We start from the raw sequence: 16673 nt of genomic DNA, 5'->3' as shown, positions 1-16673 counted from the left end.
AAGCCCTCCCCAATCACCCTGCTGGTTGCCCCAAAAATTGGCCTGATCACCAGCCAGGCCTAGGGACCCTTTCCATGCACAAATTTCGTGCATCAGGCCTCTAGTCGATATAACAAGTACCAGGGTGAAGAGCAGTGTGGACTTACTTATCTGGCTAATAATTTACTCAAGTCTCCTTATCAAGGGAAGCTGGTTACATTTAGAAATTATAACCTAAATTGTTATAGTTTGTTTATGTGACAAATTTAACAAACTTATTAAACACCAACTATATACAATACATTAGTCAGGGGTATAAAATAGATGATGCAAGATTCCTACACTGGAGAAGTGTACAATCTAATAATTAATATCAGTTTATTTGATAAGATGCTGAGTAAAAATAAATAAAACAAAACCAAAAAAACTTTGACATACTGAGAGATATTCAAGTGTAATTCAGAAATAGTACTATTTAAAATAAAAAGTTAAACATACTTAATTTTATTATTAAACTTTCTTCAGAAGCACCTAATATAGTAGGAAACACATAATGGGGTAGCTAATTTCAAATCTGTATAAATAAAGTGAATGTTTACTCTTAAAATAGAAATATATAATGGTAACTGAACTAAATTTAGAAATGGTAATTGAAAGCCAATACTCTATTCAAGGCAGAACATTTAATTTAAATTTAACCATAACAACTTCACACAGAAGGTCATTTTATAGAAGCAAAAATAACTATAAAGCTGTTATCTAAAATTACAAATAATCTTAAAGGCATTAGTACAAAAATTACAATTAATTAATCTTACAGACTGTATAAACTGTTTCATTTGTTACAGTGTTGCACATCCTACAGAAGAGCCAGATTAATTTTTAATTCCAGGGCATTGCACAAAAAACACATTAACAGATTCTTCCATTTCTTCCAATTAAAACTATCATCTTTCCATTTAAAAAGCAATTATATAACAAGTTAAAAATTCCTAAAAAATTTTTTTAGATAAAAGTAGGAAAAGGGAGGTGGTAGAGGGATTAAGAAAAAAACTAAAAAGAAAAAAAAAAAGTAGGAAAGGGAGCTTGTCTTTAGACACTGAACCTTTGGAAGAGGAGAAATTTTTCAGAGCCAACTGAGAAAGGTTACAAGGAGTGGTTTGATTTTGTCAATAACATGATTATGTACATTGATGCTGAGGGCATCACATGGAAGTACAGGCCAACAATAAGAAAAACAACAACAAAAGAACACTGGATTACATTAAGTTATGTTTCTGCAAATCAAATGTATCTCTCTCACAAAGTCAATAACCTTAAAAAAGATGAAACATGTCTCCTGTAAGAATAACCTAGTTTCAGACACATTTCCCTGGCTCATCTTAGTTTATCTCATTTATACGTATAAATTTTTGTAAAAATGAAAAATACTCTATTAAAAGAAAAGGAACTGGCCCAGGCCGGTTTGGCTCAGTGGATAGAGCGTAGCCCTACGGACTGAAGGGTCCCAGATTCAATTCCGGTCAAGGGCACATACCTGGGTTGCAGGCTCGATCTCCAGTAGGGGGCATGCAGGAGGCAGCCAATCAATGATTCTCTCTCATCATCATTGATGTTTCTCTCTCTCTCTCCCTCTCCCTTCCTCTTTGAAATCAATAAAAATATACTAAAAAAAAAAAGGAACTGTGAGGAAATCATGATTTGTAAAATTGTAGTAAACTAATAAAAATTATTTTAACAATGATTATTCCTTCTCTGCAAGTTTCTGCTTTTTATTTTATTTAAGAAAGAAACACTGGCAAACCATTTTAAAGTTAACCATCTTCCATCTATAACTTCTATGGCTTGGCTTATGTCTCAGAGCTCTAAAATATGCACGTAGTAGCTTGAAATGGTAGATAAAGCACAGAGTCTATGAAAATTTAGAAAACTGAATTAAAATGAGAAAAATCAGGTACCAAGAACAGTCTTTTCTTTTCTTTTCTTTTTAATATATTTTTATTGATTTTTTACAGAGAGGAAGGGAGAGGGATAGAGAGTTAGAAACATCGATGAGAGAGAAACATCGACCAGCTGCCTCCTGCACACCTCCTACTGGGGATGTGCCCGCAACCAAGGTACATGCCCTTGACCGGAATCGAACCTGGGACCCTTCAGTCCGCAGGCCGACGCTCTATCCACCGAGCTAAACCGGTTTTGGCATAGTCTTTTCATAGTATCTGGTACACAGTAGTATTCAATAAATGTTTTTAATGAATGAATGAAGAAAGAAATGAATGTAAAAAGTAACTGGCTACTTATATTTACTAAATTACCTAAAATCTATGGTTAAAACATAGGACAAAGTTGATGAAAATCTGAATAATCATTTTGAAAAATTCTATTTCTTAAATCACATCAGTTTACTCAAAGCCTAATTTGGTGGCAGAGCCTCAAATTTTAACCCCAGTTTTGCCAATAATGGCTTCTGATCCTAAATGTAGGTGATCTCTTAGGGTTTCTTCTGCTTTAGAATGCTGACTCTAATTTCCAAAGTAAGAAAGAATTGAAATCTACTCCTTGAGCTTTTGTTAAAGCACATGTTAATATCTATATTTATTAGATATTAATATTTTTAAAGGTATATAAGTTAATATGTCACTAAACAGTGCCTTCTATTGTATTTTACATAATTGTTTTCTAACAAATTAATTTCCTATAATTTAGGAACTCCTGAGTTTATTTCAAAGCTTAGTCTTGACTACCTGATTTTTTGATAAGGAACCAACCTCAGCGTGCTGATCTATAGAAGAGCTACAGTGAAGATTAAAAGAGTTAAATGTGAAATGCTTAGGAAGTCAGGCACACAGTAAATGCTCAATAAATACCATCACTATTACAACTAATGGTCATTAAATAGTTCTTTAAATCTTAAAAATACTGGTAGATTTCTAGTAAAGTGAAGCAGAATATTAAAAAAACAAAAACAAAAAAAACCTGGCATAAGGTTACTTTCTAAATTTTTAAAAAAAATCTTATCAGGTTCATGTCAACAGGTGCAAGTAAAAGTCAAACTAATGTATGTGTATGAGACTTAAAGGAATAATTTCAAGCATCAAATGTTAAGTTTCAAGGTTAAAAATCTTACTTACGGATTTGCTTATTCTCCTTTGGTAACTGAATTTTGTTTGTCTGACTGCTGCCTTCCAGGACAAACACAAAACTTTTCACTTCTTTATCAAACTCCTATAGAACAAAAATGAAAACAGTGGTAATTGAAAAGTACTAATATGTTGTTTGGCTTCTATTATAAAATTAGAGCTAAAAACTCACAAGAAACAAGTTCCAGATTCAAATGACTTAAAAGTAGACTTAGGCCTTGATACTCTCGCCCTAAGACTTGCTGGGAACTGGAATACAGAAGCCACACTAAGCCACTTGGCAAATTCTCTATTATATTGAGTAGGCACTCTTCCTCCAAACGATAAAAAGTTCTCCAAGCTTCTTAGGGATTCTCAAGTAACTAATTTTGAGTTTCCGGAGTTTATTTCTCTTCCTCTCCTTTGATCTGTGTGTTTCTGTCTAGCAGCACAAGCTGACATCACTTCTGTTACAGTATAATAAATCATCTAACCTATGCTGCATCTAGTCTGAAAGGTCCTTGGTCTTTGGCCATGGCTCATACAGAATTAATCATTGCCTTTTTTAAAAAAAACTAGTGCTCCAACTTGGAAGTTCCATATCATTTACTTAACATCAGTACAAATTAAAGTACTACAGTTAATTAAAGTAACCTAAAAAACTAAGGTTGGAGAAACAGAAAACAAACAAACAAACATGAATCAAAGTGGTAATGTAAATGGTTATATTTTTATGAAACAAATTCCCAATCTTTGAGTATAAAAGATCTTTTTCACATTAAAATAATTCACAGATCCTCCCACTCTCCCATTTTGTATTAAGAAATGCATTGTATCTAATAGCTGCTAAGAATTAAGTAACATTTTAATAAATTTATATTATGTCTATCACTAAAGCATCTCCTATGTATTTGTGGGGTTTTTTAATCTATATTTTTTATTTTATTTTTTTAATAAATCTTTATGTTGAAAGTATTACATATCTTCCCCCTTTGTTCCCCCATTAACCCCTTCTAACCCACCCCAGGCCCCCTCCAGGCCTTCAACACCCTACTGTCTGGGTCCATGGGTTATGTATATATGCATACAAGTTCTTTTTTTTTTAAATTAAATCTTTATTATTCAGACTAGAGGCCCGGTGCAAAAAATTTATGCACTGGGGGGGGGGGAGGGGTCCCTCAGCCCGGCCTGTGCCCTCTCCCAGTCTGGGACCCCTCGGGAGATAACGACCTGCTGGCAGAGGGCAGGCCCAATCCCTAGGTGCAGCCCCTGGTCCAGCTCAGAGCAGGGCCGATTGGGGAGTTGGGGCGCCGTCCCTGTCATGCACAGAGCAGGATCGGGAGGTTGCGATGCCACCCTCAGTCAAGCTCAGGGTAGGGCCGATTAGGGGGTTGGGGCACCGCCCCCTGTCACACTCAAGGCAGGGTCAATGGGGAGGTTGCGGAGCCACCCAGTCACGCACAGAGCAGGGCCAATCAGGGGGTTGGGGCACTGCCCCCGTCACGCACAGAGCAGGGCCCATCAGGGGGTTGGGGAGCTCCCCCCCCCGCCCCCGGTCACGCACAGAGCATGGCAGATAAGGGGTTTGGGGCGCCACCCTCTATCTCCCACAGAGCAGGGCCAATCAGGGGGTTGAGGCACCGCCACTGTCACACTCAGGGCAGAGCCGATGGGGAGGTTATGGCTCTACCCCGTCACACACAGAGCAGGGCCTGTGGGGGGCAGGGGGGGTTGGGGCGCCGCACCCTGTCACACAGAGCAGCAGGGCGATCAGGGGGTTGGGGAGCTCCCCCCTATCAGGCGCAGAGCAGGGCTGATCAGGGGGTTGGGGCGCCTTCCCGTCACGAACAGAGAAGGGCGGATAGGGAGGTTGTGGCTCCGCCCCCTGTCACACACAGAGCCGCAGGGCGATCAGGGGGTTTGGGCCCTGCCCCGTCACACTGATCCCAGTGCCGGGAGGCCTCTCAGCTCCGCTGATCCCGGTGCTGGGAGGCATATTACCCTTTTACTATATAGGATAGAGGCCTGGTACACAAGTGGGGGCCGGCTGGTTCTCCCTGAAGGGTGTCCTGGATCAGGGTGGGGGTCCCCACTGGAGTGCCTGGCCAGCCTGGGTGAGGGGATGATGGCTGTTTGCAGCTGGTCACACACCCTTCAGGGTGGGGGTCCCCACTGGGGTGCCTGGCCAGACTGGGTGAGGGGCTGAGGGCTGTTTTCAGGCTGGTGGGTGACTCAAGCTCCCAACTGCTCCTTTTTTTCTTTTTTCTATTTTTTTATTCTGGGCCAGCTTTAGCTCTGGCTCCAGCTCTGAGGCCTCTGCTGCTGAAAGCAGGTATCTGGTTTGTTTGGGTTCTGTAGTCGAAACACTGTATCAACTCCAGCTCTGAGATCCTGGCGGGCTGAAAGCAGGTTTCTGGGGTTTTGTTTAGCTTCTATATTTGTAACAATGTTTCAAACTGCAAGCTCAGAGGCTGGCAAGGCAGGCGGGGAACGTTGGTTTCTTCTGTCACTGAAGCAAGCAAGCCTCATGTTAGCTTCAAGCTGCCTGGCTGCCAGCCACCATCTTGGCTGGCAATTAATTTGCATATCTCGCTGACTAGCCAATGGGAAGGGTAGCGGACGTATGCTAATTACCATGTTTCTCTTTTATTAGATGATTATCACAGTTGTTCCTCTTTTTTCCCCCTATAGCTCTCCTCCACCCGGTTCCCACCCCACCTTCTGCCCTTACCCCTGCCACTGTCCTCAGTCCACTCCCTTTCAATGTCCCTGATTCTATTATATTCACCAGTTTATTCTTTTCATCAAATTACTTATCTTCTTAAAGGATACCTTTAAGCATTTCATATAATACTGGTTTGGTGGTGATGAACTCCTTTAGCTTTTTCTTATCTGTGAAGCGCTTTATCTGACCTTCAATTCTGAATGATAACTTTGCTGGGTAAAGTAATCTTGGTTGTAGGTTCTTGGTATTCATCACTTTGAATATTTCTTGCCACTCCCCTCTGACCTGCATAGTTTCTGTTGAGAAATCAGCTGACAGTCGTATGGGTACGCCCTTGTAGGTAACTGTCTGTTTTTCTCTTGCTGCTTTTAAAATTCTCTCTTTGTCTTTTGCTCTTGGCATTTTAATTATGATGTGTCTTGGTGTGGTCCTCTTTGGATTCCTTTTGTTTGGGGTTCTCTGAGCATCCTGGACTTGTAAGTCTATTTCTTTCACCAGGTAGGGGAACTTTACTGCCATTATTTCTTCAAATAGGTTTTCAATATCTTGCGCTCTCTCTTCTTCTGGCACCCCTATAATTCAGATGTTGGTACGCTTGAAGTTGTCCCAGAGGCTCCTTACACTATCTTGATATTTTTGGATTCTTTTTTCTTTTTGTTTTTCCGGTTGAGCGTTTTTTGCTTCTTCGTATTTCAAATCTTTGACTTGATTCTTGGGATCCTCTAGAATGCTGTTGGGTCTCTGTATAATATTTTTTATTTCAGTCAGTGTATGCTTAATTTCTAGTTGGTCCTTTTTCATATCCTCGAGGGTCTCACTAAATTTATCAGCGGTTTCTAGAAAATTCTTGAAAAACCTTATAACCGTGGTTTTGAACTCTATATCCAGTAGTTTGCTTTCCTCCATTTCTGTCATTTGTGACCTGTTTCTTTGTCTCTGCATTTTGGCTGCTTGCCTGTGTTGGTAGAGTGGCTTTGTGTGCTAGGTGTCCTATAGGGCCCAGTGGCTCAGCCTCCCCAATTACCTGAGGTAGACACTTTTGGTGCACCCCTTTGTGGGCTTTGTGCACAGTCTTGTTGTAGTTAAGCCTTGATTGTTGTAGGTATCACTGGGAGGAATTGACCTCAAGGCCAATTGGCTGTGAGAATCAGCTGTGTCTACAGTGGGAGAACTTCTGTGCTGGAGACACCCTTATGGGGCAAGACTTGCTTCAGTGGGGCTTTGGTGCTCACTGAGTCTGCCCACAGTATGTCCCTTATGGATCTGAGGAGTTGTAATCTGGATGGTCCACTCTGACCACTGGGTATACTGGCTCTTGGATCTCTAAGGAGGCGCTAATTTAGCATCTTCCTGAGGCTACCCAACAGGAGCTACGGAGAGATCTGCAGGTTCCTCTTCTTTGTTTGGAGTTTGGAGGTGCTGAGATGAGGCCCAACTGTGAAGCAATGCAAGCTGCTGTGGGGCCTTGGGTCTTCTTTTTGGATGTTCTGGGTCTCTCTGACCCAGCTGCAGTTAGTTAGGTAATTTAGATTGCAAAGGGCCAGGGCATTCATATGCAAAAGCCTCTGCGCACAGCCTGGGTGGGGTGGGGTCTCAGGGAATCAACAGGGTGGAGCAAACAGCTATGGCTGATCCTCAGCCCTGCCCTAAGAGGACCCGGGCCTAACTGTTCCACGGTAATCGTTGCAAGCGCCTCTGAGAGAAAGCCCCCCTCGAGTTCTGCCCAATGCCAGACATTCCAGTTTCTCCCTGTATGAGTCTGGGTCTCCAGGGATTCGCCCGGAACTGGCGTTCAGAGCAGTTGGGAGCCTGTGTTGCCCTCTCGATTGAAAAAGACAGTCGCGTCCTCAGTTGCCAGCCCTTTCCACGTGCGCCTCCATACCTCTGCACTCTAATTCCACACCGCACCTCCTCTGAGTCTCAGTGTGCTTCTCTCCCTCCTTCTAGTTGTAGAGTTTCCACTCAGCCAGCCTTCCTGTGGTTCTGGATGATGTCCGCTCTGTCTTTTAGTTGTTTTTTTGAAGTGGTTGTGCGAGGCAGCAATCTCCGGTGTTTACCTATGCCACCATCTTGGTTCGAGAGAGCTGCATACAAGTTCTTTATTTGATCTCTTCCCACCCACCACCACCTTCCCTCTGAGATTCATCAGTCTGTTCCATGCTTCTACGTCTCTGGATCAATTTTGTTCATCAGTTTATTTTGTTCATTAGATTCCACATATGAATGAGATCATGTAATACTTGTCTTTCTCCTGTGTATTTGCAATGAATATACATACATCTAGTGTATTATTTATTCCACAAGTTGAACATACACATAAAGTAGAGTGGGATAGGTCATTAGAAATGAAGGAATCAGTTACCAAAATCTTCAACGTGGTCCGTAAGTCCTTGCGTAGTCTGATCCCTGCCCAGTTTTTCCAACCCCATCTCCTACTTTGCACTCTCTCCTGTCTGCATCCTAGCCTTCATAGCCTTCTTGCAGTTTCCTAAAAATTCTAAGCTCTCTTCTGACACAGGACTTCGTGCATGCTTTTCCCTTTGCCTGAAATACTCTGCTTTCCACCAGCCTCACCCAGTGCCTAGTTAGCTCTTAGAGATCAAAGGACATTTCCTTGGGAAGGCTTTCCTAATTTCCCTGGTATATACCCTCACAGCATCATTTATCTCTCATTCATAGTAAGAGCTGTATAATTGTGAGCAAGTTGCTTACGTTCTCCATGCCTCAGTCTATAAAAGGCGCATAAATGTAACTATCTCACAAGGTATTGTACAGATTACATATGTAATGTACTTGATGCTATGCTTGGTAAACAGCACTCAATAGTTTTAAAAAGTTACCCATAGAACTGAGTCCTTAGAAAGGCATTTTTCTCTGCAGTAGACAGGAGACAAGAGAAAAAGAAGAAAGGGATGGATATAGGCTTTAGATCTAGTGGCAGCAAGCTGAGGTAGTTTCTACCTATGGCATTGGTTTTTCCAGTGAAATGGGGTGTGGTCTGGTGAGTGAGTGAGGAGGACCTATCTGGGTGTGGAGTGGGGATGGGGATAGGGAGTTGGTGGTTGGAAACCTGAAGAAAATTGAGAAAATTATTTTAAAGACTAAGAGAACTTTATGGGATATTCAGGATAAATTTATAGCACCATCAATCTAAGAGGCTGTAGATATTTTCTCCAAAGGTATCGAGAAGCCGGATGCAGACAGATAACTGGGAATTCAGAAAGGGTGAGCGTTTCCTAGGCAGGCATGATGAAAGGACAAGAAGCAAGGGCATTCAAGGTCTTGACCGGGCCTTGATTGAAATCATGGACTATGGATTCTGGGCTGGAGAGAAAAGGAAGTGAAGACAGAGAAAATACACAAATAAAACTAAACAATGGGGAAAGTAGAATGTCCTAAAAGTCTCAATTAGGTTGAAGAGCAAATATAGTGGGAATAACTGGGCAAGCAGCCTTAAGAACTGAAGATTGGGGCCGGAAGGGATGTTGTGATATCTCACTTAGTAAATTTCAGAGTTCCTGCAGTTTATGGTGGTGAGGTACAGGGCATGACAGAGGGCATGTACAGCAAAGTAGAGTGAGATAGGTCATTAGAAATGAAGGAATCAAGAAAATGAGGCCCTTGCCAGGAAGCTCAGTTGGTTAGAGTGCCATCCCCATACACCAAGGTTTGATCCCCAGTCAGGGCACATATAAGAATCAACCAATTGAATGCACAAATAAGTGGATCAACAAACTGATGTTTCTTTCTCTGTCTCTCCCTCTAAAAATCAATCAATAAGTTAAAAATTAAAATAAAAATTAGAAGAAACTGAGAAGCCAAGGGTTTGGAGAGATTTTCCTCACAGACACTGAAGTCACTTAAAACGGCAGGATTTGGTGTTCAGAGGAGGGCTGCGAACTGCATGCCTAAACCTTAAACAAGTGAGGCGTGCTGTCTGGGAGGACTGCAGCCCACAATGTCATGAGAAGATTTTGGGGTGCATGAATAGGAAAAGCAGTTCTGAAATCTGACTGAGCCCTTTTTGTTATAGACAGTTACTCTCATTTCTTTCCATGTTTTAGGTGGCTCTAATTTCTCACACTTACTTTCCAAATCACAGATGGGCTTCCAAGGATCTTCCACTTTGCTCCAGGATTTTTTCCCTGAGCACTAAATATTTCAACAAATGCACCTCCCTAGAAAGAAAAAATGAAGTATTTACATTACAGTGAAAGACAATGCTAAGGAGAAGATACTACCCATCACATAGCCTACAACCACTGTTCAGGCTTCTGTCAGGTAAGCAGATCTGGGAGAAAACATGATCCTACTTTATACCTAGATTGTATCTAGCAACAGCAGCTCTGATTTGAGTCACCTCTCATTAATAGAAATTTTAAGAAAATTTTTAAAGCAGGATAAACATTAAATGAATTGTGCCATACAACCTTATGATATCTTAGTGTAAGGTTCAGTTATTTGACATGTATAGCTCATGCTTACAGAACATGCTATTCAACCCAGACTAATAAATTCTGATAATTATCTTTTTAGTCATACTGGCCTGAGCTCCAATATCAGCTTTGCCATTTATTAACTACCTGACCTTGGAGTTACTTAACTTCTTGATTCTTCACCTGTAAAATGGATTGTCGGATTACACAGGATAGTAAATATAAACCATCAAGTACAATACCTTGCACATAGCAAAGCTCAATAGTGCCAGTAATAACTGTTCAAAAAAAGGGCATGTTACTATTTTAGTCTGGTCGATAAAAAAGTTTGGGAGTGAAGAAGAGAATGATTCTTATTTCGAGCATTTCTGTAAATCTTTTTATATCGGGTGGGCAAAAGTAGGTTTATAGTTGTTCATACAGAAAATAATATAAAATTAATAAAATACAAGAATAAATTATTTTGCATACTCACAACTATAAACCTACTTGTGCCCTACCCTGTATATTTAATACAAATTAATTTAGAGATTTATAAAATCTGTACAAGCCCCTGGCCAGGAGCTCAGTTGGTTAGAGTGTTGTCCAGATATGTCAAGGTTGTGGGTTCGATTCTTCATCAGGGTACACACAAGAATCAACAAATGAATGCATGAATGGGTTGAGCAACAAGTCGATGTTTCTCTCTCTCACTCTCTCCCCTTCTCTCTATAAAAAAAAATCAACAAATAAAAATTTTTTTCTTAATCTGTACAAAAAAAATAGAGAATCTTACCAATAGATATGCTGTGTGTTCCCTACTGTACACCTGAGAACATGGAAGGACATGCTTATGTAAAAACATCACACACGTTACTGAATTTCCATGTCCTTTTAATATAAAGGAGAGGAATTAAACAAGATGATTATCTCTGAAGAAGAGTTTATTGCAAGAAATTGAGAATATGAAATAAAGACTAAATAGGGTTTTTCTTTTATGGACTGTATGAATAATAAGCAGCATATGAGCAAATCTGTCTGATTTTTGTAAAGAATTTCCAGCTTTTAATCTTTCTCAATTATATATTTTTGGTTTTGAGTTTTAACACATAATCACTTAAGACATTTAATTTCTTCTTCCTTAGGCATTTTATGTGCAAACTGTGTGTGGATAGAATTACTACAGCTTCTGGAGACAGGTCATATTTCACTATGAAATTTAAATGAGGCAGCTTTTACTTATTTATTTTAAGAAAAATCCTTATACCTTGATGAGATAGAAAAAACTGCCACTCCCCATTTCTTTTTCTCCTGTTATCCAAGTTTCCCACAGGAGTATGCTTTTTTTTAAAAAAAAAAAAAAAACACACACACAACACAATGTATTTTACCTATATTAAGCGAAACTCCCTAAAATCATTCTAATGATTGGAATAGAAGAAAACTGCAGAATACTCTTGGGGCACTCATAAGAAGGCAGGTAGTGTTTGCTGAAAAGGTAGAAGCAACAGAGAGTTGGAGACCAGTGGAGGACTGTTCTGGCACTGGGACCACACAGTAGGACCAGAATGGAAAACAGACTGTGAATAGAGTGCAACCTCTGGTAGGGGTCGGGAGGGGAGGGCTGGAGACCAGGGAGAAGAAAAGGCAGGAAGGGAGACACCAGCGAAGTGAGGAGAGCAGGTCAGGTATTGAGATGCTCGAGGATCCTCAGGGTGACAGGAAGACCCAGAATCAGTTTCTCCCTGTTATCTTTGGACCACTTGCATCAGCATGAGCTGGAGGGGAGGGCTGGGGGAGGAGGGGAGGGAACAGTTGTTACAAAGGTAAATTCACTGCCCCCCTCTACGGAGATTCTGATCCACTAGATCTGGGGTGAGGGTCAGGAACCCTGCAGTGTTTACAAGTGCTCCCTAAGCCACTGGTTCTCAACCTTGGCTGCACATTAGAATCACCTGGGAATCTTTCTAAAATCCTGATTTCTGGGCCTCATCCTCTGGAAATTCTGTTTCTTTGTTATGGGGTGGGGCCACAACATTAGTCACAAAGAAACAGAATTTCCGGAGGATGAGGCCCAGAAATCAGGATTTTAAAATGATTCCCAGGTGATTCTAATGTGCAGCCGAGGTTGGGAACCACTGCAAAAGCGATCCTTCTATACCCCAGCGTTTAAGAGAAACTGAACCCGTTTCGGAGAAAATAGCCTATAGCCAAAGCTTCCTTTCTTTCTTGGTGTGACCCATTCACGGGCACATTCATTGATTCACTCTCTTCTAAACAGCTCGCTGCGCAGTGTGCATCAGAAGTGGGTACCAAGGCGCATTTATGGGCCCCGATTCAGGGGTCTGGCTGGGGTTTAAGATCTGTATGTTAATTAGAATCTCTGGGATTCCAATGCACCGTGAGCAGCTCTGCGCCGGAGACTGAACAGGGTCAGGTCCTGCATCCAGACGTTAGTTGCTTTCTTTTTGGATCAAGACCGCTCATCCATTAATTTCTTCTTACCCCGAAAAAAGACAATAATGGGAGGCTGGGGGAAGCTCGGCCCGCATCCAAACCGGCGCTACCTCGCCCCAGAGGAAAAAGCTGTATCGACAGGTTGGAGACAGTTTGGGGTTACCTGATACTCATTTTTGAACATTCCCGCAGGGGGGCCAGGGCTTGGGGGGCACGGAGTTCAGGGCTTCCAGACGGCTGACAGTCGGCGGCAGGGAAGGGCTTCGTGGTTGGCCCCCAATTCGGCCAGGGTCTTCCCGGCCGCGGGTCAGCTCCACCTCGGGCCCCCGACCCGCACCATCGCGGTCCCGCCTCCGGGGAGCCCGAGGTGGGAGGGCACAGCCGCCTGGGCGGGCCCTGGGCGTGATTGTGTGCGTAACCTAGAGACGGGGCGCCGGCGACCTACAGACAACCGCCCACTCGCCGGGAGAGGGAGGCGCGCTCCGCGGGCGCTCCGCCCGGCCGCCGCCGGGTCCGACCGGAAAAGGGCGCGGAGCGGCGCCAACGTTCCGGCCGCGCCCATTGGCTCTCACCAGGCGCCTGCGCGTTGCGCTGTATGTGCTCTAGCCAACGGGCACGTGAGGCTACGTGGTGACGTAAGCGTTACCCAGGCAACTGAGGGAGTCTCTGAGACTTCGTGGACCGCCTGGTCTGTGACGTGCGTCCTTCTTAGGTCACGGTCTGTGTCTGCGGAAAAAGCTTAAACTCAGCCGGGCTCTCCTGGAAACCTGTCCCCTCGCCTCTGTCTCTCCTCGTTGTAAACACTGATAACTGGTAGGTTGCTGCAGGAAAGAGGCATGGAGTCATGGAGCCCTCACGTGGCCTTTGGTTCGAAGGTTCCCAAACTTGGGATTCCGTGAGGCAATAAGAGGGTTTGGTAGCCCCTTCCATTGTTTTAGAAGGCCCTGGGAAGTGGGCGTGTTTATTCAAGATGAGCGCGTGTTAAAGAGCCAAGGGTTTTTTTGTTTTTGTTTTTTTCCCCCCTCTCAAAATAATTACATTATTAAGCCAGGCTTTCTAAGTTTCACTCTTCGGTTACTTCATTTAGTTTCTGTGTCAGAACTGCTTTTGCAAGGCAGACATTCTTGTCCGTTTTGGCCAAGGAACTGTGCCCAGAAGGTAAAATAGCTTGTCCAAGGTCGCAGGGCCAGGAAGTAATGGAACTCACTTCTGAGGCTGTACTCAAGGTCCAGTTAGGTGAGTGGCCTGGGGCTATTTATAATAATCAGCTTCCGCTCATGGAGCCACTACAGGCCAGGTAGCTCCCAGGTTGACACCCCCTGACGCCAGGGTTAGTTGAGAAGATTGAGGTTCAGAGTTGATTAGGAATTTGCCCGAGGCAATGTTGGCTTTATGTTATGGCTTAGTCTGATATCCTAATCCAGGGGTCCTCAAACTCTTTAAACAGGGGGCCAGTTCACTGTCCCTCAGACCGTTGGAGGGCTGGACTATAGTTAAAAAAAAAAAACAACTATGAACAAATTCCTATGCACACTGCACATATCTTATTTTGAAGTAAAAAAACAGAACGGGAACAAATACAGTATTTGTATTTGCATGTGGCCCGCGGGCCGTAGTTTGAGGACCTCTGTCACCCAAAAGTCTCACATATGTGTTGTCCCTACCGTGTGCCAAGCACTGTGGGTCATGAACAGAGTGCAAAAATGCTATCTGGACTCGCGCCTTAGCAGGACTAAGAAGAGCAGCCCAGGGACAAAGTTACTTGAACACTTCCTCGAATACTAGATGCGGACAAGATAGAGGTACCATGTCCAGAATCCAGACTTCCTGATTGCTAGAGCTCGGACCTAGTTCAACAACAGTTTTTGGCAAGGCTCTGTGCTGGGGGGTTAAGGAATTATGGTTAATACACACAGTCTCTGTCTTATAAACTTGTTATCTCATGGAGGGATATCTATTCATTTAACAGCTAATTCTTAGGAATGCAATATATTCTAGACACGATGCTAAGAGCTGGGGCATAGAGGAGGCCCCCATCTTTTTGGAGCTTATATATTACTAGGGTGAGACACCATGACAAGTGGATAAACGACTAATTACAACTTGAGATAAATGCCATGAATCCAGTGATAGGAAATAACATTTGAAGGGTATATTAGTTTCTTGTGACTGTTGTAACAGATTTCCACAAAGTGGGTGGCTTAAAACAACAGAAATTCACAGTTCTGGAGACCAGAAGTCCAAAATGAAGGTGTTAGCAGGGCAGCACTTCTTTTGGGGGCTTTAGAGGAGAATTTGCTCTTTGCCTCTTCCAGTGTCTGGTAGCGGTTGACCTTCCTCGACCTGTGGCTGCATCTCTCCAATCTCTGCCTCAGTGGTCACACTGCCTGTTTGTTCTTTAACTTGAAAGATCTGCAAAAACACTTTTTCAAATAGGGAAACATTCACATGTCCCAGGGGATAGATGTAGATATCATTGGGAGGGTTGTGGGAGGAGGATGTGTCATTTCTTGGCCTAACCCAAACGTTGACTTGTACTATAAGAGAAATCAGCTTTTGATAAATGCTGTAAGAGAGACAAACAATACAGTGAGAGTACAGGAAGAATCTAGGAAACAACTTAAGGCTTTTAACAATCTACTTGGGTCTCTGAAATGGGTATTTTGACACCATAGCTGAAGAGAAACCTACAACTTTATCCTATGCTATTTTCTTTCTACCCCTTATCATTATCTGAATCTTATTTATTATCTGTCTTCAGCTATTAGAAGATAAATTCCATGAAGGTAAGGACTTTTTCTGTGTCCATCATTATATCTCATCTCCTACAGTAATGTGTGGTATATAGTAGGAATGTTATAACAAATTTTGTTGATTGAATTAAAGGCACCTTGTCCTTTCAAACTCACCATCCAATACAGAACTTCTCCAAACCTGGGCCTTTTCCATTCTTCCCATTCTTATTAATACAACAATGTCTCCTCTTCCTCACTCTGTATGGTGGGCAGTTTCTAAAACGGCCTCCATGGAGCTCCATCTTCTGGTATGCATGCCTCTGTGTAATCTCCCCTGTATGTGGACTGGACCTAGTGACACTTTTAATGAATACAAAATGGCAAGAGTCCTGAGATGTCATTTCTATGACTGATTTTCTTGCTGGCCTCCTTTCACCCACTTTATCTGATTTCCCTCCCCTTCTCTGTCCTCACCCTGAAGGAAGCAAATTGATGTGTTGAGTGTAGCCCCTTGGACAGGTTCATGTAGCAAGGAAGTAATGTTCCTTGAGGACTTGAGGCCTGTCAACAGGCACATTAGTCGGCTTGAAAATATATCCTTTCCTAACCGTGCCTTGAAGTGACCGTGTCCCTGGTCCACACCTTGACTGTAGTCTTATGATAGTCAGTGCCTGAGTCAGAGGCACTCAACTAATTGTACCCTGATTTCTGACCCACAGAAATTATATTCATTGTAAGCTGGTAAGTTTTAAGGTAATTTTTTAACACAACAATAGCTAACTAACACACTTCCCGTACACAATTCATCGCCAAACCTATTCATTTTATCTAAATACTTTAAAAATTGATCTACCTTTCCTCCACTGTAGTTTATACAGGCATCCCTTGGAGGTATTGTGGTTTTGGTTCTAGATCACCACAATAAAGTGATACTTGCTTATGGAGGATCTTGCCTTCAATTTGTAAAAAACGCAATATTTGTGAAGCACAGTGAAATCTATGCCTGTATTCTGATTTACCTACGATTTCTCTTCCCTGAACTAATTTAATAGCCTCCTAATTCACATACCACGTCGGCCCTCTTCAAATCTATCGCAGTCATAGTCATCTTTATAGAACACAGATTCAATCATATTAGTCTCTTGCTTCTAACCTTTTCATGATTATAGAGCTTTTCTCTCTTTCCCTAGTTTCTTTGTACATTATTCAGTCCCCTTCATTTCAGCCATTGAATTTTCTTTTA

At 42.4% G+C, this 16673-nt stretch overlaps 1 protein-coding gene across 1 annotated transcript in view; it reads right to left on the bottom strand.

Annotated features, from left to right (window-relative positions):
• The window catches only part of LOC308529434 (protein CFAP20DC-like), a gene marked incomplete at both ends in the record, with an annotated part of 96384 nt that extends 83505 nt beyond the window's left edge, over window positions 1-12879 (bottom strand). Inside the window, 3 exons of the mRNA XM_081105539.1 lie at window positions 3111-3204; window positions 9912-10001; window positions 12859-12879. Coding sequence (XP_080961665.1) covers window positions 3111-3204; window positions 9912-10001; window positions 12859-12879 — 205 coding nt within the window. The remainder of the gene's footprint in view (window positions 1-3110; window positions 3205-9911; window positions 10002-12858) is intronic.
• Between the last annotated feature and the right edge of the window lie 3794 nt (window positions 12880-16673).

Source organism: Myotis nattereri, assembly GCF_964212035.1.
Source record: "Myotis nattereri genome assembly, chromosome: 14".
Classification (NCBI taxonomy): domain Eukaryota; kingdom Metazoa; phylum Chordata; class Mammalia; order Chiroptera; family Vespertilionidae; genus Myotis; species Myotis nattereri.
Note: the sequence above shows the minus strand (reverse complement) of the source record. Positions and strands in the feature narration are given on the sequence as shown.